Source organism: Anthonomus grandis, chromosome 2 (genome assembly GCF_022605725.1).
Source record: "Anthonomus grandis grandis chromosome 2, icAntGran1.3, whole genome shotgun sequence".
Lineage (NCBI taxonomy): Eukaryota > Metazoa > Arthropoda > Insecta > Coleoptera > Curculionidae > Anthonomus > Anthonomus grandis.
The window spans coordinates 29,316,877-29,339,443 of NC_065547.1; the positions used below are offsets into that span (position 1 = coordinate 29,316,877).

The 22,567-nt window shown below is 32.0% G+C and overlaps 1 protein-coding gene across 1 annotated transcript in view; it reads left to right on the forward strand.

The window, feature by feature from the left end:
- Positions 1-15,921, forward strand: part of LOC126750743 (breast cancer anti-estrogen resistance protein 1) — a 183,014-nt gene extending 167,093 nt beyond the window's left edge. Inside the window, exon 5 of the mRNA XM_050460459.1 lies at positions 3,855-15,921. Within this exon, the coding sequence (XP_050316416.1) occupies positions 3,855-4,327 (473 nt within the window). The 3' untranslated portion in view covers positions 4,328-15,921. The remainder of the gene's footprint in view (positions 1-3,854) is intronic.
- The last annotated feature ends 6,646 nt before the right edge of the window (positions 15,922-22,567 follow it).

A 22,567-nucleotide genomic window follows, 5' to 3' on the forward strand; every position in this document is an offset into this window, starting at 1 on the left:
TTATTTTTTTTATAAATATTTTATATACAAGAAATATGAACTTAAATCTTTAACGATACTTTTGGTTACATTTAAGTCCAATAACCTACTTGAGGTATAATTAATTTTTTTATGTACCCAGGGGTCTCATAATGAGCTATGAGTTTCTCCGATTCGCCTACCTAACTTTGGCGGCGTTGCAGAACCTCTATTTTTTGTAAAAATAGAAAAAAAAAACGCAAAACTATTTGTTAAATAAAGATCAGAAAATATAGTTACTAACTATATAAAATATACTTGTGTATAAACTATGTAAAATATAGTAAGTAGTCTAAACTCATCTACTCACTCTCTTGTATAATATCTTTTCAATATTTTATCACCATACACTAATAATTTTGATTCACTTTTTAGACAAACTTTCCACAATTGCTTTTAGACCATATGATATTTTCCTAAGTTTTGAAGTTGTCAGTCTTTTTACTAATGTCCCAATTTAAAAAAAAATATTGTTAAAAATAAATCATAATCATAAAAAATAAAGAGAATAATAATGATTTGGCAGAATGGACATGGATTTCTTAATTTTAGCAAAGGAGATGTGATATATAGGGTAGCACAAAAAATTTTGATAAGTTATTTACAGAAATACTACTGTAAGTGGCGCCCTCTAGAATTTTGGCCATAAAAAATGATGGACTCTTGTTTCTTATACATAAAATCTTTTACCGAGTTTTATGCCAAAATCTGAAATGCTTCTCAAGCAATAAGGAAAAATAGAAAATAAAATTGTAATTTTGAAACCATGTATCTCGCACTATTAACTTTTGGACTAATGTATGATCTCTAGTTTGGAGATTTGCCACCCTTTCAAAGGCACCCTGTATAAGTACGAAGGCCATTTAAAAAGTTTCCGGCGTTTTTAAGAAAAACACATAATTCGAAGTCTAACAAAAATGTATTTCTCGACATAGTCTCCACACAACCTTTTAGGTCATCAGAAAAATAATTTTTAGGTAAACCTGAAAAATACATGTTTATTGCCTCTTCTACCAGAGTATTTGACCCATATTTTCTCCCTTCGAGAAATTTGTTCAAGTTGGGGAATAAAAAAAAGTCACTCCGAGCTAGGTCTGGTGAGTACGGTAGATGTTGAAGCACTTCGAACTTCACTTTTTCCAATTTCGTCATTGCAAGTATGCACGTGTGGACTCGCGCATTGCCCTGATGGAACAGCACTTTCTTCTTCATTGTAGTCGTTTCTTCTTTAGTTCCGCCTTTAATCGGCCCAATAACGCAGCGTAACGTAGCGTCCATTGATGTTTTTCCCTTTTTGAAGGTCATCAACCATAATTACACCACGACTGTCCCAAAAAAACTTTCGCCAGCAGTTTTCCGGCAGAAAGAACGACCTTTGCCTTCTTCGGAGCTGGTTCCCACACCCCAATCTACTGCATTGTCTGTTGTTTAGTCTCCGGAGTATGGTGACGGATCCATGTTTGTTCGACAGGAATTAATTGTTGTAAAAACTCAACACGATTCTTTTGGGAGAGCTGAAGAGTCTCGCATGGAATCCATCGCGGGGATAATTTTTTCATGCACAAATCTTCATGTAAAATCTTATGCACCCGTTCAGTCGATATCCCGCAAATCTCAGCGTTTTCTTTGATAGTTAATCGGCAATTTTTATCAAGGTTGTGTGCTCTAAGCTGATGAAATTGTCCGTGGAATCAGTTTTTGTTCGTCCAGAACGTTCATCGTCAAAAATGCTCGAACGACCGCATTTAAATTTGGCCATCCAATGTCTCACGGTTGTAAACGGAGGTCGAAGATTCACGATACACCGAATCTAACTCTTCTTTCACTTCCCAATTTTTTTTCTTTTTCAAATAGAACAACTTTATCACCGCTCGTTGTTCGACTTCATCCATTTGTTTCAACACTTGTCAACTGGCAACTTTGGAAGCGTACCATGTGTTTTGTGCTGACCGGCTTGAAATGTATATGTCATACATATGTAAAGACCATTTATCGGTAAGCGCGAGATCTCGATATACAACATTTTGCCGGTAACGCCAGGAACTTTTCAAATGACTCTCCTATTTAATTTAATTTTACTTTATTTACCTTAATAACCGTGATTGGTAGTAAATTTAACTACCGAAATATTGGTTTAAATTTGGTTTTTTTATTTAATAAAAAATGAAGTTAGGTAGGAATATTGAACAGAAGAAACGGGCTCAGAGGTTGATCGATAGAACTTCAGCTGCTGGATATCTTATATTCTTCTATATATCTCTTATATTCTATTTACACTTGTCACATCTACAAATGTCTTCATTATGTATGCTGATGATACCCAATTAATTTACAGCTTTACTGTTCCTGGTACTGAGGAAGCCAATTTAAAAATAAATAGTGATCTTTAGTATTTATACGAAAAATTGACAAATATGCAGCTTAAACTTAATCCAGCCAAATCCGTAGCAATTGTCTTTGCCAGTGACATTCACCGAACGAATATAGTTAATGATCTACACTTAAAAATAGGAAATGAAAAGATAACAATTAAAGTTAGTGCAAAAAACTTGGGTCTAATTATAGATCATAAATTACGATTTAAAGAACACATCACTACAAAACTTAAAATAGCCCATTCAACCCTAAAAATGCTTTATCCACACAGACATTATTTAAATCAAACAACAAAAAAAAAACATTATGCGAATCCTTAGTCTTATCTCACTTTAACTTTTGTGACTCAATTTATGGCCCATGCCTGAATAATGAAACAAAACGTCGAATTCAAGTTGTTCAAAACTCCTGTCTAAGATTTATTTTCGGTATACGAAGACGCAACAGCATTACTTATAAGCTTCAAGATGTAAAATGGTTAGATATGGCAACACGTATGGCACTCCTCACTACCTTTTTAATAAAATTAAACTAAGAACTTCAGCACATCATGTAAACCTAAGACAAAGATATCTTGTTGACATTCCAAGACATCATAAGGAAATTTTGAAATCATCTTTTTCCTATAATGCTGTCAAGCTGATAAATAAGTATAAAATTAGTGATTTAACATTGTCAGTCCGCTCATTTAGAAATTCAATTTGGAAAAACATGTTTGTTTAATATGCAACCTATTTAATTATACAATATGTGACGTAGCGCTGCATTTATAGTGTCATCTCTTCTTTTCTCTTCTTTACGCCTTCTTTTCTTTCGATCTCTCTTACTGTTCTCTCTCTCTCTTTCTCCCTCTTTATATTGCAAATATATTCTTATATATACATATATATAATTATAAAAAAATAAATAAATAAATAAACAGTTTACTTCGTGGCTTCAACAGCCCCTACGTAATTGTTAGGATGCTGAAAATTAGGACATTTAATCCCGCACAATTATATTATTATTATTTCTTTTACAGCAATGTAAATATTGAATTGTTAATTGTATTGGGAATTAATAAACGTTATTATTATTATTATTATTATTATATACAGGGTGTTCCAACTCTATCTACACACGATTTCTTTTTCGCTCCTGTATATGATATGAAAAAAAGTTAAGATAAAAAGTGTTGGAAATACTCATTTTGTTGACAGTATTGGTAACTGTATAGAGTGTCTCGAAAACAAGGTTTTCATTGTCAAGTGTACTTCTTGTCAATAATTCAACGTATCACATTGTATCTTCTAAGTTGATATTTACTGAAATAATGACGTAATGCCCAGCTAAATATGTAACTAAATATAAATTCTTCACAACATGTCGACATGTCGATTTAACTTATAGGATTATTCTTGCACCCAGCTTAGGTTTTTTTTCCGTATAGTGGCAAAAAACTAATCTCTCTCTTTTCAAAGGTTATGATAACTGCGTGAAACACGCGGACGACGTGGCCTTCGATTCCGTCTACAAGGGCCTACCCCACGACGACAAGCAGCTCCTCCAGTTCTTTGCTGCGCAGATCGTCACGCATCACACGAACCTCACGCAGTCCATTGACGCCTTCCTGCAGACCGTCGAGCACAACCAGCCGCCGCGCATCTTCCTTGCGCATGGTAAGTTTGTCGTCTTGAGCGCCCACAAGTTGGTCCACATTGGAGACACCGTGCACCGCAACATTTCCAACAAAGAGATCAAAGAGCGGGCGCTGAGTTGCGCCAACGCCCTCTCGGACGCCCTGGCCTCTAGCGTCAATAAGACGAAACAGGCGGCGTTGCAGTTCCCGTTGGTCAGTGCCGTACAAGAAATGGTGGATTCGATCGTGGATATTTCGCATTTGGCGCGGGATTTAAAGGTTTGTCTTGTGCAGGCCGCGCATCCTTTGTTGTAAGTTGGTTTTTTACTTTTTTATTGGGAGTCACAGAAATGGCTGGTGAGGTATGATAAATGCCTCAATTTTAGAAAAACGAATGTCGCAGCTTAGTAAGCTGAAAAATAAATTGAGTTTCTGAAAATTATTTAAAAATTCGCCATTTCCTACGCTGCGCAGCCAAACAGACTTAAACGGTTCAAGCCTCGACGTACGTTCTTTAAAGTGGTTTTTGCGGTATTAAGCTTTGACATACGGTTTTTTGTTGTTGTTGAATGCAAGGCATCAAACTCTAATTGTGATAATTGAAAAAGAGTATACCCTTGATGGGTTGGTTTGAATAGTTTTCAAATTTGTAGGCAAGTTTCCTAATCATAAGATCAAGTTATTGATTCTAAGATATTTAAAAGAGTATTGTTTTAGAAGTGCTGTAAGAAGTCAAAAAGTTTAAAAAAAGAGCTCCTATCTCATTGATTTGTGTCTGATATTTCCAACTGAAGTTTTTAGCTGTTTTATAATTCGAAAATGTGATTTTTTCATTGGGTTTGTTGGATAAAAGTGACTCAACAAGTACCTATAAGAAAAGTATAATAAAAAAAGTAACGTAAAAAATTATGGCAGTTCTTTTCTACAAATTTTTTATTCTAATTCCAAATATTTCCGGATACAGTCGAAAAAAAATAAATTCAAAAATGTCTGTGGCTATTTAAAGCCGTAGAACAACATAAATGACACTTTACATGAAAGTAATTTCAAATTAATGATAAAAGACGTCATTTCATCAATTTTAAATCACCATCATATAGGGCGACCAAAGTGGCTATAAAAAGCGTCACTTATTTTACTCGGCGGCTTTCAACAATACCTTAAAATAAAATTAAAAAAATATAAAAATTGAATTTTTATGTTTTTTCTTAAATTTCTCCGGAAATATTCGATCTTAAAATATTTACGCCTCTTTTACGGTTTCCCAGACCCCAGTGCTTAGCGTCCAATTTGGAACACCCTGTACATGACTGGTTTTTAATTTTTTGGAAATTGCTGATATAAAAAATTAGATTTTACCAAAATATTAGCTGGACAGAAATAGCTAAAACACCCACCCTAAGGATTTCTTTTTTTTTTGGAAATTTGAAATTATGAAATCTGGTGATGATATAAAAAATCTAGTGATTTTATCAGTGTGTTACTTGGACACAGGTAGCTAAAAAAGAGTACCTACTCGATGGATTTATTTCATGAAAAAATGTTTATCGTACTATTGGCCTCGTTGGGCCAAAGTAGCTGAAAACGAGTGCCCATTCGAACAATTCATTTTGATTTTTCTTGGAAAATTTTAAATTTTAAGAAAACAAGTGATTAAACGCAAAATTCTATTTTCAGTCTTAATTGGATACAAGTTAGCTGAAAAAGAGTACCCGTTCGATAAACCTATTTCAATTTTAACTAAGTGAAAATTTTAAGAGATTTACTCAAAATTCCAAGAACAGACTATTAAATTAGACAGACAAAATTTATATTAAAAAATGTATTTTACGACAACTAACATGAAATCCTGTTTTTCTTATCTTGTCGTCCTGGCAGACACGTTTTAGGCCCAGAAAATCTTCTGCGTCACCTTTTTGAAAATTATTGACACTTTTCAGGAGTTTTACAGTATAAATACCAACTAAATTGTTACATAACACGAATACGTTGAAATGTAAAAAAAAATACAATAATGTGAATTTTTAGTTTGAAATAATTGATTACTCTGGATGTATTTTTAAAATCAATCTCACCCGTGGAGGCAGTAGTGAAGGATTGTATTAATGTAGGAAAATGTAGGAAAAAAACCATAGTGATAAGATTTGTTAAATCCTCCCAAGAGGTTTGAACATTTTTTTTTGGGATTTTTTTGGATGTCATATAATGATCCTGGAGGATGGATATACAGTGATCGTTCAAAAAAATCCTAAAAAAAATGTTCAAATCTTTCGAGATGTTAAAAAAACTCTTCAATATGGTATTTGCCCTATATTAGTACACTCCTTCAGTAGTGTCCGCCACGGACGAGATTGATCTTAAAAATACAGTTGCCAATTATTGTGAACTAAAATTATTTTTTTTACATTTTAATGTGTTCCCTCGTGAAATAGTTTTGTTGGTATTTCTAAGATTTTCTAAGTAGAACAATCTTGCAATTCACATTCTTTGAAATAGTACAAATCTTGCTCACTTAAAATTATAAAAAGTTCCTTCAGTGAAATTTATTGTAGAGACAATAAGTAGAGACAACTGGAAATATTAAGCAAGATACTCCAAGGAAAAAAGTAAAATCTATATCGTCACAAATTCATAATTAGTTACATATTTTTTTGAATATTACGTCCCTTTTGCAATAAATATTAATTTAGAAAATAATCTCATACGCTCACTGTTCCGAACATCTTATCTCAGCGTTTGGTGGGGGTCAGGAATATGATCCATGCGAACAAGGTCCAACTAAATGGCGGAAAATTATACTTATCGATGCTTGAATCTCATTCAAGCAGAATATCTACTGCGGTGATCGTTTTAGTAATCTTCTAACACCTTGCAGATGTAGAGGTAACCTTGTGTATCCGAAGTGTCTGGAACAGTGACTGAAAAAATCTAACCACAACCCTGATGAGTTCTGTCAGCATCACTATAGAATCATAGCAGAGCCAAAGTACAATATTTCATTGTCGTTTTTGGTCTTTCTACGTCATCCACGATCCCATTTAAAGAAAATACTTTGGATTTGATGTCGTTTAGCGTCTTCACTTCTTCAGCAATGACCTCAACTATATCAACTATATGTGAAGCACTAGTAAAATAATATTGTGACTGGGATCATTATTATTAATAATCATTATGGTTTTATCTAGTGATTTTATTTATTTTTCTTGGCTCATAATGCCAATGCAGAAGCATGCCATCGATGCATGGAGGAAATGGTGTAATTCTAGTTCGCAAATCAGGGTTGCTTTGTCGAAGATCAAGATGAAGAAAAAGTCTATGAAGAAAGAAGACAGAAGTCATATACCTAATTTCCTGTAGAAATGTAGATTAACATCGATAATTAAAAAAGCGTATACGATAGTATTTTCTATATTTATTGAAAAATTGACTTAATAACCAACAAAGTAGGAAACTGATCATTATTTGTGTTAAAATATGTCTGCTTAGAGATATATGTTGGGCTTATCTTCTATTCTTAATTATTTATTTAGTCAAAAAAAAACTAGTACAAGTTTTTATAAATAAATAATTTAATACAAAATACCTATATACACTTAATAACAATGTTGTCACCTATAACCTATACAATTACCACAAACTTATGTATATTATTCAAAAATAAGACACAAATTAGACAAACCGACATGAAAAATTGTTTAAAACTAAGTGGTTTTTTACTTAATTTACAATCAAATGATTTTTTCATCTCTCTTTTTAAAAAATTTTACATTTTCTATTGGCATCATATTGTATTTGTTTAGAGCATTAAAAAATATAGAATTTTGAGCGTGTTCTTGGGCAACTCTTAGTGTATAAAAATGATTTTTTGATCGCGTGTCATGATCATGTATTTCAACAGAGAATATGATTTCAGTCAACAAATACTGTGGAGCATTGCCAATTTTAATCCTGTGGACAAATGTCAGCGTATTGAGCAGAATTTACAACCATTCTAAAGCCTGTAATATGTCTTTTATTGGAGTTAATCTTGGTTTATCTAATTGGGACTACTAATTTTGATTAATAGAAATAATTGGACTAGCTGAATACCAAATTCCACAGAAATTATTGACACTTCTCTTGTAAAAAGGTGGAAATTTAACAGCTCTAATCCGATTTAAAATCTGAGATACTTTAAGAAGTATTGTTTCGAGTGAGGAAATGAGAATTTAATTTAAGATTATTTAATTGACAGCACTGTTTCAAATCGAGTATCTCACAGTTTTGAATCGAAGTTACGCGTCTAAATAGCTTGAGATCAAATCGAGTAAATAATTCGATCCATGGGTAATTCAGAATAGGAAAGACCAGAATACCGTTGAAATAATGAAAAACTATTTAAGTTACTTTAATTTCTCAAGAAAGTGAAGTTATAAGAAGCAGCAAGTATATCCGATTCGGATCACGACTTGAGTACACTACCTAAGTAGTGCCAAGATACTCACTAAAATTCAATTCACAATGCTTAAATGAAATTAAAAATAATCAATTTAAATGAAAAAAATACCTTGGAGACTTCAGAACTTTCAGTAACAAAAACAACGACAACAACAGTAATAAAACACGACTATACTGATGACAAAATTACGGAAACTTCAGCTGAGTCTGAATAGGAACAACTGGCCAAAAGAAAATACTTGGAATGAATTTTGAAATTAAACTATGCCGCTAAGTGGCATATCCACAATGTCGGTTCTGCACAACAGAATTTGATAAAGTTGGTTTTATTTAAGGAGAGAAGGTTTGGTAGTTAAAAGGAAATAATCGCTCCGTTGCATTGATCCTCGCTAGAAGGCCTTATTTAATGCCAATGATTCTTTAGAAATTTAAACAGCATTTATGCATCATCAAAAAATATAAAGATTCAAAACGATATATCTTCATTAGCAATCAAGCAGGCTGTGGAAAATGAAAAAACAAGTTTACAGTTACTCAAAACTACTTCTTATAAGTTGTTTTGAAAAAAAGGGAGGTTGTTTAAGTTACTCCCTCTAGCAGTGATCGCTAAAACAATGTAACCCAGTGATTGTTTTTTTAACTAATAAACCTTCTAATTTTAATTAAGACCAAGTTTTTCCCTGCCTTAATTTTACATCAAAAAGTGTTACACCAAAAAGGTGTCACTTTTATCAACCGTTTTTTTTTCCGATTTATGGTATCTAACAAAGAAACCCCCTATGCAAACATTAATATACAAATACATTTTACTAATATATAGAAGATTAAAGTTCTACAGTAAATGAATAATATAACCGGAAAAAAATAGATTTAATGCTCAAGGAAAGTCGCGTATGGCAAATTTAAGCGATAAAATCAGAGGATAGAAAATCCTTCCGTCTCATTGCACCAAAAAAGCAAATTTTGTAAATGGTGTTGAGCTAATCCCGCTACACCTTTCGCGCATTAAACAGTAAATACAGTCATATTATAATATAATTAAAGTCTTATAGAGCCAAATCATGATCTTATACTGAAAGTCAACTCTGAAAATTTAATTTTCAATAATCAAATTTAAAAAAAAATGTTTATCTGTTTCTGGCTGAAATGGCTAAATTTCACCATTTTTGAGAAAAAACTATTTACCTAGTCAGCGAGCCATAAATATGTTAAATTAAAATTAATGTTGTCACTAGAAAAAAGTTGCATTAACCATTTTTCTTAAATACGTGATTTACAGGATCAAGTTTGAACCACCCTGTACATATTAAAGACGTATTTTACAGAAATGTGTAATTAAGGTTTTAAACTTCTTTTTTTACGTTAGACTCGCGAATACCTAACTTTCCTAAGTCGTTTCCCAAAATAATTACCTATTATATAAAATTAATTTGAAACATTGGCACCCTAACTAAATTCCATTATTTTGATATAACGAATCTAATAGATCCTTTCGTTTTTGAGATATCTTTGCTATATTATGATTTTTCCCAAAAAAATACTCAGAAATAGCTAAAATTCAATATGAAATTTGCACCTTTTTTTTTTCCTGCTTATTCAGATAATAGCTTTATATGCCATTTAGATACCCAATCAACTATGAGTGGGGTAGCTATGGGATAATACTTAAAAAACTTTATATAAAATCAGTGTGTAAGTAGAAAGAAATTCGAACTCAGCTCATGAAAACTGCATCTTACACAAACTCACATAATAATTCTAAATACGTAATTTGAACGTGATAAAAATGCTTTTGAAATTGTCAAAAAAAAATAAAATTCATATATGAAGAAGTTTTACCAAATAACCCTAATACTATATTCAACTGGTTAAACCTGAAAATTCCTAGTCCATAAAAGTGCATTTTATTAGTCTACCTGACTGCTGCTGACATACAAGAACCTTAAAAAGTTAGACATGAAACACCCCGATGAAGAGCGATTTGGGAAGATCCATTCATTCCGAAGAGTTAATGGAGAAGAATCAAGATCTTACAAGAGCAGGATTGGGCCAGTAAAAAAGCTTGGTCGAAAAGAATAAAAAACTTTTGAAAACCTAAGAGAACTAGAAAACTTAATATTTTTAAGAAAACCTTAAAAATAAATAAAATTTCCAAAAACCTATTCATTCATAGCCCTTATTAACTCTTAATTCCAATTTGAAAAAAGATAAAATGACTTAAAATGAAACACTCGCAACAAAAATTGAGGTTAGAATTCCAACCATAGAGCCGAAACAATCCTACTTTGACACAAGGCAGCACAAAGCATTTTTAAATACGCCCAAAAAAAATGAAAATCAAGAAGCATATGTCATATTCGTAGCCCTTAATTACCACGTTATTTCAATTCAAGAAAACACAAAGCAATTGAACATGAAACACTCACGACAAAATTTTTAGGTTAAACTGAAATTAGATTAGTTAGACAAAAGTTGAGGTTGGACTACCTGCTATGGAGGCGGCACAATCGTACTTTGACAGTTAACACATAACAGCCAGTACAAATCTAAAATAGAGTTAAATTAAAGAGAACCCAAGGGAACTTGGTAGTTTTCTTTTACCACTAAACTTAAATGAAGCCTTTAATGTTACTCTAGTAATTTTAAATAAATATTGAAGTAATATTAAGATGCATCGTTTAGCAACATACTTTTAGTCAAAAAGTACAGTTAATATTTATATATATATATATACATAAGTATGTAATAGATTTTAAAAAAACACGTACAGGAAATACAAAATCATAAAATTGTTTCATTATCACATGTATAATCATTAAATTTATTTCAACAAGTGGGTAAACGACAATGTATTCAATTGCCTAATTTATAATAGACTAATTTTACAAGAATACTGCGACATTTTGATTTCACAAATAAAATATAGATTCCAAGTTACATGATACTTAGATGTGTTTCAAAGCTACGAAAAAACTTTTCCAAAAGTCATTTTTGATGATTAGTCAATTAGCGAAGTATGTTGTTCTGAAACCTACAAAATTTTTGAAATTGTTTGTTCTACAGCTCCAATAATAATTTGTGAGTGTAAAAGATATTTTTGAATTCTAGAAAAAATTAGGTGTTTTTTAAGAAGTACGACGGCTCAAAATAAACTTAATGCGCTTATTATGCTTTGAATAGAAAAAAACTTGTACAGAATATTTTAAATTCTGGCAAGTGATTGAAGTATTTTTTCTAAAAGAATAGATTTTAAATTCTCATAAAAACATTCTCACATAAATAAGCAATCTGTTTTTGTAGATTTATACTTTTGTTCTTTAAATACTTTATTTTATTAACATTTGTTTTCCATTGGAAAAATATAATGAGAGCGTTTAGACTGATGAATTCTATACAGGGCAAAGCCAGAATTTTTAAGAAGACTCGATGCTCCAAAAATATTTTTTTTAATGACTTTCGGTCAACAATTTGGACCTAGTTTTTTATCATCCGACGGATTACAAGTAAGGAGCAACGTTTAACTCAATTTCTCCTCGTCAATCATATTAGTACTTCTGTAGAAATGTTTGGATATACGCTAATTACTGGAAAACCTCCAATGTTTTTTTAAATTTTGTCAATAATCAACCAATCTGGAAAATAGTGAGTTAAAAAACTATATTATATTAAAAAATTTAACTGTCACAAAAAAAGTGAGGTTAGAACAATGTGTATTTCACGTAGTTACATTTTCTACTATGGAGGCGCAACAATCGCACTTTGACAGTTGACAACTAAGACAATATAAGATGCCAGCAGCTTTAAATATGGTGAAGGAAAACCCTAGTGGCTTTCTTGGTAGAAGAGTATATAAAACTTACTTTTGGCAAAGGAAATCTTAGGTTTGTTTCTTCTGGAAGTAAATATATTCTAAAACCATTATATTTTTCCGTAAAACTATCAATTTTTAATAATAAAATCGTCCAGGTGTATTGAAATTATTTGAAAACAAGCAAAAACTTTTTGGTCAACTACCATCGAAATCCCTGGATACATTTTCAAGAATACATTAAAAAAATATGTTATTTAATTAAAAAATTACATTATGCACTCAATATGTATATTAATAAATAAAATTTACCTAATTAAAAAAAAAAGAAAAATTAAAGTTGGGAAAGCATTAATGATTTACAAAATATGGAACTTAATTTTAAATTCTAAGATATCAATGATATGGAAATAATTATTAATAAATAAGTAAATATTTGTACTCATAATTTTTTAACAGTTTGAAATCAAATGTTTTTAGTTTACAACACTTCCTACCTACTAATCACTAATCTACGGATATTAAGCCACTTATAACTGCAAATATTTTTACTTAATGTGTTGGCATTACTTGGCAATAATTAAAGTACAATTCCCTTCGCTTCCCGAGTGAGTTTTAAATGTTTTGGTTCAATTCTTGCTCAATTCTTAAAAATAAAATATGTAAGCCAAGATATAAAAATGTACAACAAAAGTAACAGTGCCGAACAGTGAAATTAATAACCAAAGTCATGTGCCAGCCCAAGAGGTAGAGATGGAAATTTATTCACCTGCTACATAGCAGATGATCAGACAAAACTAAATAACTGAGATAAGAAGAATTTATCTTTGGTAGGGCTTCATACTCGCGTAGTACATCCTGAATCAAAACTAGAAACTAGTCCAAGAAGCAGAGCTCATCAGCATGAGAGGGGCAAAGGCTAAAACCAACTAAAAATATAAAAACTGTCTCAACAAGAGTCTCAACTTTTAATATTCAAATTTGAAATTTGTAACGGCCGTACAAATTTTCGTTTGAATAACGCATATAAAATTTAAACTAGCGAAACGAGCGAATTACTCATAAAAATCGAATGACAATTCACTCAAGCAGAAATAAAATTGAAAAAATCAAGTAAATTGTGATTTTTTTGACGCATAATGTCTCTTCCCTAAACAGAAGCTTTAACATCACGGCATATTCAGAACCCAGAGTGACGCTATCAAGAAACACATAGATCGGACAAAACCAAGACAATCGTGTCATGGCTCTAAATCCATGAAGCTTACGAAGTGACATAGTCAAAGGCCTTAGATACATCGCAAAAAAACCGACGACCACACTTGCTTAGTTAGAACCAAAGAACCTAGATGTCTTCACGAAATAATATAATAATAGTTTCCAGGAAAGATGAAGAAAAGCAGAAGGTTTAGAGTCCACAATAAAAGCGAACAGAGGTCGGAGAAAACCATGGTATGGCACGATGGCTCTAAATTCATGAAGCTTACGAAGTAATACACTCAAAAGTCTTAGATAATAATAAATAAAAGTCTAAGATAATAAAATCTTACCTAACAATATTTTTCTCGAATCACTGTTACTCAAAACAGAATTTTTTCTAAAGCACTATTTTTCACATGAACTTTTAAAAATCTGGGGAATCAATAGAAATAGACGTTTTTTCTTTAAATGTAAGAAAATACTTTTTCTGGGCAGTTGAAGTCATTTATTTGATTACTTGGAAAAAAGTGATCTCAATTGCTTGGAAAAGATTTCATTGTCCGTTCATTGAATTCAATATTGATTTTCTAGAAATTGCTGAATCATATTTATCTTCCAAGCCGTTGAAATTTGAAGAAATCTCATGTATTATGTTATTGCCTTCTTTGACATTGATATTAAATGGAGCAATTTCCAAACTAGCTGAACTTTAAAAATTCTTTTTTTTTTTGAAATGTTTAAGTTGAAATAAGTTTTCGATAACTTTTATATAACTTACACTGTCTGGAAGAAAATATTATATTTTTTATTACTAATATCTTCAGGAATCCAGACATATTCGTTTTACATAAATTTTCAAATATTTAAAAAAATTAATTCTTTCAGGTAGATAAAGTTTAGAAAAACTAAAAATTTTCCAAGAAATCTATTAAAAGCTAGTCTGCCTGAAAATATTCTCTTCTTTAATTAACATCTTCAGGAATCGGAATAAAATTCGTTTTACAAAATTTACTAAATAATTACAAAATTTAATTTTTCTAGTTGTTGGAGTTAAAATTGTCCAAGATATCACATGAAAAAATTACTTCAGTCTCTAAAAGATATAAATTTCGTGTCTAACATTTACATAACTTCAACTGCCTGCAAGAAATATATTCATTAATGTTGATTAAAAAATTATTAGTAACATAATTTTTTCAGCTAGTTGAAGTTTGGAAATCTTGAAAATTTTCCAAGAAATCAAATGAAAAAGTTACTTAAACTGCCTTCTTTTCTCTCATTAAAATAATATTATAAATGTTATTCTCCAGGCAGTTAAAGTTTGGAAAAATTGAAAATTGTCCAATAAATCAAATGTTAATTTATTAAAATTAATTTTAAAAAATTAATTTTGCACTAAAGAATGTAAACTGTTGGAAGAAATTCCACTGCGTGGAAGAAAATATTTTCTTGTTTGGTTAACATCTTCAGCAATCCAAAAAAATCATTGACACAAATTTCCAGATAATTAAGAAACTCAATTCTTGCTTCCAGGCAGTTGAGGTTTGTAAAAACTTAAAAATAATAAACATCAAAAATGAGGTTAAGGACGCAGATCCAAAACAGTTTTGTTTTCTGTTAATGTCACATTATGACAGTTGACACTTGACAAATGTCAAAACGGAAAAGTGAGGTTAGGTACCAGCTCTAAAATATACAATATCCGTTACTTGAAAATATGTGCAATAATATAAGGTACCACTTAAGGTTGAAAACATTTTTTTTGTCGTAGGGACGCATCACAAGCACTTTGACAAATGGGAATTGGTCCATGCCTTTAATATTTGGAATATTTATTAAATATGGTATTTCACTTAAGTTATGCCAAATGCAATTCGGACTATTAATCTTGACCTACAAAACCGTAAAAAAAAATAATCGAAATTTAGGGACCTGACTTGTAGTTCATTTTCTGGCACACCAATCGTCTGTAAATAAATCATTATCTTATTTATGATAGGAATGAGCCCGCCATTAGCCCTAAAATTAATAGTAATGTATACTCACCAATCTTTTCTGTGACTCCTAAGTTTGTACATTTCTGTTAAAAAAAATTTCATACTTTTATACTACGAGGCTAAACGAAAAACCCGTTGCACTTTCCATGCCCCCTCATAGTTTAAATTGTACAAAAAAAATATATGGCCATAATTGTTTTACAGATTATAATAAGAAAACAAAAATTGTTCCGGGGGTATGGTAAGTGGCGTTTATTATTATTATTATTGTAAGTAATTGTTTCGCCAATTTGGAGTATTTAGACTGAAAGACACAAAAACCGATTTGTACATAAAAATGTACAATTTTAGCGCAACAAAACACACTTTATTTTATCGGCGTTTTTGTATATATAGTTTTATTTTGTGTTATTTTATTTTATTTTTTATTAATTGTTTAAGTAATAAATCGTATTAATTTTTATTTATTTTTCATTTTGTTTTATTTTTGTTTTCTGTTGTTGGATAGAGTAAGTATGAAATGGCATTCAAAACAAAATTGACAGAGAAAAATATTAGTGGATTATTAATTGTTGATAAGAGGCGATGAGAAGATTTTTTTAATAAATAATAGCGAGCTCTTGGTGAAATCGTATGGTTATAAAACTTGACAATTGTAGTTCGTCCGTTTTTCACCGTCGCGCAGCAGTATGTATTAAAACAGAGATAGTTAACATATAAAAATTAAGGTAAGACTAAATCAAAAGTGAAGTTAGAAGGTGTCTAGATCAGTTACGACGCAGTATCCTTCCCGAAATAACTAAAATAAACCTATGGACCCCTTATTAAATCGTTCTACGCGTCTAAAGTAAGGTTAGAAACCACTGGTGTTAGTTCGTTTTTTTTTACCACTTTACCACCGGTAAAGCTGCAAACTGCATTATAACAAGTGACATAGAGAGACATTAGATGAGTTTTCTCGTGACGTTTTTCCTGTTAATAAAATAGACTTGGTAGTTGCAGTTCGTTCTGTCTGTATTTAAACAAAGACAGTTGACGATTAAGGTAAAACTGAATAAAGTAAAAAGTGAGGGTATATGGTGTCTTAATATTTCGTTTCCATGCAAATAATGCAGCTGTCCTGCAGAAATAACTAAAATAGTTAATATATAGTTTATGTAATGTCATTTGGAACACCAGTAATCTGCTTGGCAGATCCCTCTATTATCACCAATAATAATTAAAACATGCTGACATACGGTATTTTTATAAGGCAGACACCTGCCAAGCAAATAACTGGTATTTTAAATAACTTTGCATAGACTTTACCTCTCATTCAATCATTCTAGGCGTCAAAAATGAGGTTAAAAGCCACCAATTTTAGTTCGTTTTTTATGACAACTGACATAAAAACATTAGATGATTTTGCTTGGGATGCTTTTCCTGTTAATCCGATTGTAAGTTCAAAAGAACAGACAAAAATCTTAAACCCATTGGAAATTTTATAAGATCAACTTTCCCTTGCAAAGTGACATTATAAATTAAACTTGAAAGTTGTAGTTCATTCTTTTTTAGCCGTGGCGCGGCAGTCAAGGACAGTTAACATTTATGACAATTAAGCAAAGCAATTCTTATGGCAGTAGTGCCGCAGCACCATTCCAGAAATAACTAAAATAATTAAAGCGATGAACTTTTATGAATGTTATGAATTAAACTCAGTCGAGGTGTCAAAAATATGGTTTCAGTTCAGTTCTTTTTTTACCACTGGCGAAGCATCAAACTTCATTATGACAAATGACGTAGAAAGACATTAGATGAGTTTCCTCGAGATGTTTTTGTTAATCTTATTATTCGTATAATTTAAGGCTAATTTCAAAGGTGCGGACAAAAATAACAAAAACCATCAGATATTATATATGATCAATCTTGGGTTGAAAAGTGTGGTTATCAAATAAACTTGATAGCTACAGTTTGTTCTTTTTTCACCCTGGCTTCACAGTCCGCATTTGAAGAATGACAATAGAATTATCACAAGATATTATAAATTAACAAAATTTAATGATTTTTTACGGACAAAACCTGAATCATTTTACATCAGCATGTGAAGCGTATTTTAGTGAATTAAAAGTCACTGTGTAAGAAATAAGGATATGAAGTGTTGTCATGTTGTCATGTCATGTAAGTCGTTTTTTTTAGTCTTCGTACATTTTGACAGGTCACTGTAAACATAAATATCCAAAATTCATACATTTCATTCATTTGTATTTCATCAAAATAATAACAAAAACGATTAAACCTTTTAGTGTTAACTATTACAAAATAAACAATTAAATCATTCTTGCCATCAAAAATAAGGTAAGGAAACCTTGATTTCAGTTCGTCTTTTTGCCACTAGCGGCGAAGCAAATCCCAGTATAACACATAAAAATTGTAGCAGAGAGTCTTTAGATTAAACAAAAAAAAAACCAAAATAGAATGTCAAATGTTTTTTAGTCGGTTGTTTTGGCACTCGCGGCGCAGCAAACTGCTTTGTGGTAATTATGACACTATGAATCAAATATCAAATAATTTTCTAATTAATAATTGCGATTTGTTTTTTTCACGTGGTGGCGCAAACTGCTTCATGATACTTGATAAATGACAAATACTCAGTAAAAAAAACAGTTTAGACATTTTGTTTGACATATAGTAATGCTAATTATAAAATAATAATATAACTAACCGGAAAACTACTCGGAGATCAAATCTTGGCATCTATAATGACAGCCGACAAAAACTATTACTGCACGATCAAATCTAGGGAGAAACACCAAAAAAAAACTATAAGATCAATCTTGCCCTGAAAAGTTACTTTATAAAATAAACTTGACAGTTTTTTTTCAGTTGTGCAGTTGCACAATGGCGGTTTACAGATGATATCTTGATGTTTTAGTTGTTTAATTGCCTATGCAGCGCATGAGCTCTCATTTGCATTTTGACCGGTCAGTTAAACAAAATAAATAAACCCATACAACTTTTCCAACACGAAAAACAAACCGAAACACTGGATTCGGTTTTTTTTGCCTGTGCCGGAGCAGCAAAATGAACAATACTGTGACATTATAAATCAAATATCAAATCTATTTTCCACCGACATTGCTGATTACAAATATGATATTTAAAAGCTAATTTGGACATTTCAAACGTAAATCCGAAGCCTTATTGTGATATATAGTAATAAAACGTATAACATTATGAGAGTTTTTAGATTAAAAAGGTGTTACGACACATAATTAACATGAGTGAGGTTTTGACACTCGACAATAATAACGTCTTTGAACTGAAATAAAATTAAAAAATCCCGATTTATCTATATTCGATTGCGAGCAGTCAATGCAATTACTGCTAATGTCTGATTTGGTGGTTCCAGACAAAAACACCAAAATCGCTTACTACTACTCAAACAAATGTGATGAGGGAAAATTATGGCGGCACTACAAATGCTAAAAGCATTCAAACATAATTAAATAATTTTTAAATTAAACATTTGTTTAAAATTGAATTCTGAAATAGTGTGGATTAGGCTATGCCTGTTGACTCAAAATTAGGTCGTGCGCACTTAAAGAACAAAGACAAAATGAAATATCAAATCCACTTTCAGACGATTGGTCAAGTTCTTTCTTTAAATCTTTGCGGCGCAGCAATCTGCATTTGACCGTTGACAATTATGACAGTAACAAATCAAAACAGCTTACAACACTAACATTAGTCGTAATAAGAGATCCGAACTTTAATTATCGAGATCGGTTTTAACAGTCGTGGTGTTCGCATCGCGGCTTAGTTCAGCTCCCTCTTGGCGGGAATAGGCGTGCAAATCCCGACTGTGGAAATCTAATTTTACCAGCTAGTCGGAAAAGTTGTTGCTGCAACTGGAACTAGATGCTGTGAGCGAAGATTCCTATTAATCTACAGTTCTTAAGGTGACGGAAGACGCGAGGGGAATGGAATGTCACGGCCATATTTAACTAGTTAAATTCGTCCGAAATCTTGAGATTTAGGATCTAAATCTTGGATTTTAAATTTTGGATATTTGGAAAAGCCTCACCCCGCCCTACATAGCAAGGGTGTGAGGACACAAAAATAGCAGCCTCTCCTAAGCCAGCACAGACTGGTAAAGGGAACCTAAAAAAAAGGAGCCCTGTTTAAGTATAGACCCCCAGCAGAGGAAATAGTACATAGTTGGAATAGCCTAAGTTGATCAGACCAGAGGTCCACCGAATGGTGGACACCCGAAACAGAACGGAACTTTAATTATGTCATCTCGAAAAAAGCTCTCAATTATAATCGAAGAATTCGAAAAAAATACTTCACACAAATACACACAGAAACTCAAAAAGGAGATAAGATTTTATCAAATGTTCCTAAAATTAAACGGGGGGCTTCAAAAACGCTTTAAGGTTAAATATTCATTTACCACCAGCCACAGTTAAAAAAAGTGCCATTCAAGTGTCATACATCCGTCAAAAAATACAGAAGTTCTTAGTACTCCTTCGACTGCCGCACATGCATGCCAGCACGTAACCAGCTGTGTAAGCTGTGACCATTCACTCAAAATAAAACTGTGCGCGTCCAAAAGTGAAATTATTTTAAAAATAAGGTTAGAAACCACAAAACGTCTTTCAGTTCATTCTTTCGCCATTTCTGTCACAGCAAATTGCATCTTCAACTTGATAAATAAAAATTTACCAACAAAAGCCAATCCAAGGTGAATCAAATTGTGATGAATAAAAAATGACAATTATTACAGTATTGCGTTAGATGAATCTAAAACTTGCCAAATAAAAAAAGAACATTTAAAATTCAAACATTTTGTAGGTTTTCCGAAATCCGTTCCCAGATCTCTTGCTACCTTTTAGCCGGTATTTGGCTGATCCTGTTAACGCAGATGCCCAGGTCGGATGATGCCGGATGCATTGCGAGAAAAGTGGATATCCGTGCCCCGACATAAAATTCTCTTCTAACTCATAACACTGTCGAAGAGGTTGGAAAAGAAAAAAAAACACACAGAGGGAGGTCAGAAACTAGTTAGAATAGCCTAGAAGTTGGACTTCAGGAAGAGTGAACGAACACATACAAGATCAAATATCGATAAATATGAGGCGGTAACCTAAAAACGTGTTAAGTGGCCATCAAAAATTAAGTTAGAGAACCTGGGATTGTTTCAGCTCATCCTTTTGCCATCGGTGCCATAATTAACTGCATTACGATAGTTGACAAATGATAAATATAACAGTCAAAAGCCAATTTGGACATTTAAATGGTGAAAATGGAACCTACAAAGACTGAAATTCAAAAACACTTAGAAAATTAACTTCGATTTCTTCCTAAAGTAGGTTTTACGTTTTTTCACAGTTTCGTGGATCACAAAGTATGAAATCTCGGGTTAAGATGGAAACGTAAAACGTGTATACTTACTCAACATCTCTAAACTAAAGATTTAGCAAAGGAGTCCACTCGTTAAGAAACGAAATAGGACCAGCACCTTTCACTCTTACTGAAGAACAATGATCATTAGATAAATAAAGATAGACATCCATCATCATAAAGATAGCTCATGGAGTGTACGGAGTTGTCACACTTGAAAGTGCTGGTTCTAAATCGCTCGTTTTAGCAGTATTTTATTTAATCCACGCCTAAGTCTTACTAAGCAGTACAAGCAGAATATCCAAAACATAACCACTTTAATTTGTCCCTTTTTTCAATCCAGTGCCACTTAAACACCATAAGTTAAACTGCCGCTCTCACTCTATTTCAACTTCATGTAAGTTGCAGTTGACTTACATGCTCAGTTAAATGTATTTCAACAATATCTGTTGGTTTAAACGACTGCGCAGTACGTTGGGTATTCGTAATGTGCATGCGCATAAGGTTTACGGATACTATTTGAAGTTTTTGCACTTTGTTTTAATTTTCCTACGTTTTCCATTATCATTAATTTCGAACATTTTAATTTCGTTAATCGTGAGTTCACAAATACATTATCTGAACCCTATGCACATGCGCAGTACAAAACCTGAAAGAAATTCCGAATAAAATATGAGCAATTAGTTCTAGTTGGAATACTATATTTGCATTCAATGTTATATTTATTTTGGCACCCCGTTCTAAAAGTGACCATTTTGCCCACATTTTTCAGAAAAATTCAAAACAAGACCTCATAAATTAATTCACCTGCCAAAAAATTCAGTTTTAGTTCGAGTTTCGCCCATCAGGCTTCGGTAGTCGTCATTTATGTTTTGACAATATTGACACGTGCTAGTTGATCGTCAAGAAACAGGAATAAGAATAGTAAAATTAAGATATCCTTGAAACTAATCAAAGAAAAAATATAATATAATATACTCGTGGTATATTTTGTTGTCACCGGTGTCGCGTACAATATTTCTGACAGCTATGACAGTTGACACATGATAATTGGGGTGATCTGTTATTTTAATTAGTAGTTAAGGTGAAATTATTATAAACATTTAAGTTACATTTTCAAATTAAAAAACTAATTCTATTCTACTATGGCATATCAGTCGTTGTTTAGACAGCCGACCTTAACATAAATCCGAGGGCTTTTTTAATAACTTGCGCTGCACATAGTCTCAATTTAGTCGTTAATGATGCCGCAACAGTTTCAAACGAACATATTAATTCTTCCAAGCCGTCCAAGGTCGTCCAAACGCTATACGTTTTCTTTTCTTCTTCCACCCAAAGGTGGGCCGTTTTTCAAAGCAATGTGAAAAATTTAACCTTAAAACCTCTTTCTACCACGCGATGGGAAAGTCGTATTGAATCTCTTAAACCCTTGAAATATTCATCCCCCAAAATATACGATGCTCTCTGTGAATTATCTTCCGATCTGAAACGTGATATTCATACCCGAAATGAGGCGGAATCGCTTGGAAAAAAAATCTTTTAAATTTATTCTTTCCGTATCAATTTGGTATGAAGTTTTATCAAAAATAAATATTGTAAGCAAATTGCTTCAGAGCTCTAGTCTAAACATGGTAGATTGCTTGAAGGAACTTGATATCTTACAAAACTATTTTACAGCAAAACGAACTGATGACGAATGTGAAAACTTCATAGAAGACGCTAGGAATACTG